At 47.6% G+C, this 5,452-nt stretch overlaps 1 protein-coding gene across 1 annotated transcript in view; it reads right to left on the minus strand.

Annotated features, from left to right (window-relative positions):
• Positions 1 to 5,452, minus strand: part of SLC39A11 (solute carrier family 39, member 11) — a 96,311-nt gene that overhangs the window by 63,800 nt on the left and 27,059 nt on the right. The window contains exon 4 of the mRNA XM_009321655.1: positions 5,072 to 5,216. Within this exon, the coding sequence (XP_009319930.1) occupies positions 5,072 to 5,216 (145 nt within the window). The remainder of the gene's footprint in view (positions 1 to 5,071; positions 5,217 to 5,452) is intronic.

Consider the following 5,452-nt stretch of genomic DNA (forward strand, 5'->3'; position numbering starts at 1 on the left):
GATAAGTGTAGGAGTGCAGAACTGGGTCCTCTGCAAATATATCCAAAACATTTTTACGTGCATCTTGGGAAGCAGAACAAGAGGCGTTTGCGCCCAGTGACAATGCTGACCAAGAGCAAAGGAGAACAAACCACCAGGTTGCTTTTAGCCCTGTAAAGTCAAAATTCCTAATCCAAGGAGCAAGGCTGCAACCAGAATAACGGGGGTACAGACCTACGTGTGAAGAAGGCATTTCATCAGTTCATAAGGGATTATGTGCTCCGATTTTATTTATTTTTTTGAAGTGCTGCATATATAAATTCACATTGTCACGACTATAAAAACCAACCATAGAACCCAGCCTGACAGGGATGGTCAATAACCATTTGAAACACTCCAGAAAGGGGCATTAGGATGTTTTTAAATCGATACAGACATTGCCAGAGGCGTTCATCATCGAGGCTGGCTGTTAAAACTCAAAATGAATTGATGCCTTTTGAAAGCAGCAGTTTTCCAGACCAAGCGCAGTGTGAACATGTCAACATTTTTACAAATACGGTTGGAACTGTCTAAAACTGGTGAACATCCCTTGCAGAAGGACCCTCGCGTTATATAAGTTGCAATGACTTAATGAACCTTCCAGATGCACATGCGAGGCTCCAGCTGAATATTACCCCAATGAATCATGATGGGTTTCACGGCTAGAGAGGCTTTATGTATCATCCCTCCTTCACGGCCTCTGCATCTGCTCAGGGAAGGAGGGAACGAGGAGAAAATTTACAAGGTAAGCGTCAGCAAATCGCTTGTGCTCTTGTGATGGGAACTGGCTATTTCTATGGAGGAGTTTTCCCCTTGGCACCAGGGGACAACCGCAGACCAGGGCAGCCTGAGAAGTTGGGACAAGGCTGGACTTTCCAAACCCAGCCGGTACCACCAGCAGGAACAGAGCAAAAAGTGAATTTTCTGGCTGCAAGGACACAACCAGAGACAGAGGCAAACCATACCCATACGCTGCCCGAAGCATCAGTACCAATCCCACAACACAGCTCACACCCTCTCTTTGTATCGGTCCCCAAGGGGTTTCGCCTCCTCTTTTATCTCCCCAGCTCCCTTCCTCCCTTTCAGCAGAAGTTGACTACATCATTACAGGACCTGAACTGCCCGGGCACTGATGAAAGAGACGCTACGTGAGCAGGGTCTGCTTCCTCTGGTGTGCAGTCCGCTCCCGCAGCCCTGGTACACAATAACTTCCTTTGAAGGAGAAAAATAAAGCAAAAATGGAAAAAAATGACCGCCTCAGGAAGGAGGTAGAAAATTAGAGCGGAGGCTGGGTGATGCTGCCCAAAACGGGCGCAGCGGGTCTTGGGGCAGCGCAGCAGGATGGACCCACGCCAGGTCTGGTGCTGGTGGTGCCCCCAGCCCACCCGCCTCCCCTGCTCCAGGGCACCCCCAGCTGAAACGCCGCCTAAGCCTCTGCGACATTGCAGCTGGTTTGATGCAGCAGCTCAAATTTAAAGAAAAAAAAAATACAAATTCTACATAATGAGGTTTCTCTACGATGCCCCAAACTCATGGCTCATTTAAGTAACAAGTTTAATGAAATCTCATTTCTTAAGTACACTATTTCAAACACCAGTATCTTTTTCCAATTACTAAACCCATCTGGATTTACTTATGAACACCTACGCAGGAACGCCACAGTACCATTTCCTAAACCACGCCCCACCAAAAGTCAACCGAGTCATTAAAACAAACCCTGATTCCCCTTAATAATATCAGCGATTTAACAGCACCGGCAGCGCGATGCCAGAAGCGCATCATATCCCCTCGGCACAGACGTCCGTGCGTCTGGGACGGACGATGAGCGAGCAGAGATGCTGCTGGTTAGCCAGGTACTTCGGTAGACATTTATTTGTGGCTTGGGTCAGCAGCCAGCTCAGAGACAACTACTCTTAACTCCCCAGGGCTGGAGCTGTGCCAACCACTGAGGATGCGCCCAGCTGAGCACCAAAATGATATTTGGTATTTTACTCCGAGTACTTTACAGCCACGTTGCTGTAAAGTTCTCTGCCCCAGCACACCTAGAAAGGATCTCCTCGGACACAAGATCTCCTACCTGCAATAGGGTAGCAAGGACATTAAAGCAAGAGCAGAGGAGGCTGATGGGGAACATCGTTGCCCTCCCACTCCGCTCTGTAATCTGATTTGGAGCAACGTGAATCATTCGGCACCAGGATATGATAAAGAATCAACATGCCTCACTGTTAAATATACAGTTTATAGGAGCATGAGTCACAGCTCAGGTTTCAAGGTGCGATGCTGTATGTAAATCCTTTCTGAGAACTACCCAAGAACACTGCGCACGTAGCTACGATTTAAGGGGTCAAACCCGGCCTTCCAGTCCCGCAGCCTGCGGTGACCCTGCCAAAACTATTTCCCCCGATTTTAACGTCTGCAAACTCAAGCAGGCTGAGCTGCCCCGAGCCCTGGGGTGGCAGGGGGAGGTTTAGGGACCAGGGCAGCCTGTAGCCCCCGCGGCAGGGAGGGCACAGCCCGCCAGGTCCTTCCATGGGAGGGGGCTTCACCTGCACCCAGAGGAACGAACAAACCCTCCTCAGCTTTATCCCAATCTGTTCCAAGGGAGGCAGAGAAATACAGATTACGTCCCTTGCCTACCCAGGTGTATTAAAGACAAGGCTGGATTCCCTTTCCTTTGTAGTAATTAAAGCCTAGTGATTATCCCACTCGTCAAAGACCGAGTCTAGACACAGTCTTTTCACTGCAATTCATACCAAATCCGCCCATACTCCATTTCACATGGATACGTGTGCCTTACTTCAGGCATCCACGAGGCAGCCAGCTGTTAGCAACTCCTGTAAAAATCTCCTTTCGATTCAGCGTCAATGCCTGCGATCGCACGGCACCAGCCTGCTGGAGAGGAGCCGGAGGACAAGGGGAGCAGAGCCCCAGCCACGCCGGGAAAGAGGGGGGCTCCCAGCCCCGTCCGGATGGTGCCGTGCTTCCTCACTCCCTACAAACAACTTGCGAGTGATGGGAAACCAAGGGATTTGGGAAGATGGGGAAGAACAGTCTCACCCAAACACGCTGCGGACTGGGGGGAAAAAGCAGGATAAGAATTTTTTCTCCCCACAGAGTAGATGAGGGATAGGTGTAACTATTGCATTTCCTCCATCTCCCTTTCTACAGGTCTAAAAGAAATCTTCTGGCTTGCTTAGTGCAGCTACAAGGATCCCACCACCCAAGTGTAACCGCGCAGTCGCTTCTGCTCCCAGCCTCTCGTGCAGCCACGTTAAATATGCGTTTACATCTCTAACAGCAAAGACCTCAGATATGCAGGGCCCTGGAGAGCTGCATGTTTACACGTTCTCCAGCCATCTCCACACCAGCTCCCCTGCTCCTCACCTGCTTTACTCCCCAGGCAGTAAAGACAACTGCAAAACAAGGCAGCGGTGTGCTTTGGGATTTTTTTTTTGTTGTTTTCACAGTTTTAGCAATTTTAAAACATGCAAATATGAAGGAAGGGTCAATGATTCAACAGTGATTAAGTCTGAAATATTCCACTTAGTACCCATTAGACTTTGAAAATACCCATTATGTTCCCAGAGCGTTCCCCAGTGCGCAGCCAAGCAGTACCCAGAGCTGGGGAAAGCTGCTTTCTTGGAAGGCTTGAGGTATCTTGTGAAAATACCAAGTTCATTTCAGCAAGCAAAAAAAAAAAAAATAGCAAGAGACAATAAATGCATTAATGTATTGTAGATTCTTAATACCATTTCCCCAGAGAGGGGAAAAACAATGAAGTCTAATGGAAATTTGCTATTCTCAAAACAATTTGCACTGTTATTGTTTGCAACTAAGAGAAGATGAAAACATAAAACCCTCAGCAGCTTAAGCTTCTGAAAATTGCAGGGCTGCTTACTTTTTTTTCTTGAAGAATAAAATTAAACTGCACCTGGGATGTAAAGTTTCCACCCTACAAAAATATCAAAAACCTTGCAACAGCCTTACAGCCTGCAGGGCTAGAGCAGTCTTCAAGCTTGCGCTTGCCCCAGGAGCTAAAAGACATCCAGGACCCAAGGTCCATTGAGTCTAGCACAAAACTTCCTTCCATCCTTTTGGAAAAATCCAAGCTGGTATTTCAAGTCCTGAAAAATCCTGTGGATTTTGAAACACTTTATGAAACATGCAATTAAGCAATGCAGTTAAATAACAGAGCCTGATTTAAGAGGCTAGCACTATTCTTTGCAAGAAGAAGGATCGTTTCTTCATCTCAGTCTGCTCCCCATTGTATTCAAGATATTGTAAACCGCTATTTCAGTTTCTCTCAAACCAAGAAAAAGCAGAGGAGCAATAAGATTAATTCACTGAATTACGTTTTCTTTGTCTACTGAAAAGCTGCTATTAAGTAGAGGAATAGAAAATTGTGCTGACTCAGAGGATGTATCCCCATGCAGCCGGCTGTAAGGGTGGCCACCACCCGTCCCATATAAACACCCTGGACCTGGGGAAGCCTGCTGAGGTTCCACCACCCTGACTAAGAAGTTCCTTCTTTAAAATCTATTTAAGGAGGAAATAACTGCCAACAAGGCATTTTATTCCACACTTTGGCAGCTACAATTCTATTAACCTCCAAAATAAGGAGTGACAGCATGACTGCCAGTCCTGGTCTATAATTAGGGAGGGCCACCGAGGGTCAGTGTCGCGGGGCACCTTCAACGTGACATAACTTGGCAAGGGCAGGGTTAGCGCTCGCTGCGCCCACGCTGAAAATAAACTTATCTCAAGCTAAGCTGATGATTTCATTTCCCTGGTGAATGAGATATCTAACTATCAATAATTCATAGGCACAGACAGACGTGCAAGTGGTTTTGAGAACTAAAGTAGAAACAGAAGTAATGATTCTTGGAATAAGAGCCAGCAGAGAGACAGATCCAGAGAGGGAAGAGAAGGTGCACTCTGCATGCACATGTCAAAACCAATCTAATTTCAATCACATACGTGACAGTCTAGGTGCCAGTTTAACAGGGGTATTTTCCCCGTACACTCTGCAGTTGGTATATGACAGGATGCTTGCCTGGATGGAGCCCAGCTCTACCTATCCGGATGGACAACTCGCTCTCGTAGTCCAGGTGATGGGCAGGTTCATGCTCATATTTTTCCTTCACCGCTCGTTGGTCACAGCTCAAGGCAAACGCTGCGTGGGGAGGCCCGCTGAAACCCTGCAAGGCAACAGAGAAATTTAAGGCTTTTCCCACATCTCCCCACCAGCCTTCTGCCAGCCCCATCCCTGGGGACTGCTCTGGCATCTGTGTGGTCGGGAAGCCGATTGGGGCAGGTGTCACAGCAGCTTCTCACGGCTGTAGGGACACATGTCTTTTGGGTTCCCCCTTCTGTCTACACACTGTCTAGTTGTTTAAATTTAAATGTGCATTTCCAGCAGAAACATCTAGAACAG

Source organism: Pygoscelis adeliae, unplaced genomic scaffold, assembly GCF_000699105.1.
Source record: "Pygoscelis adeliae isolate BGI_AS28 unplaced genomic scaffold, ASM69910v1 Scaffold184, whole genome shotgun sequence".
Classification (NCBI taxonomy): domain Eukaryota; kingdom Metazoa; phylum Chordata; class Aves; order Sphenisciformes; family Spheniscidae; genus Pygoscelis; species Pygoscelis adeliae.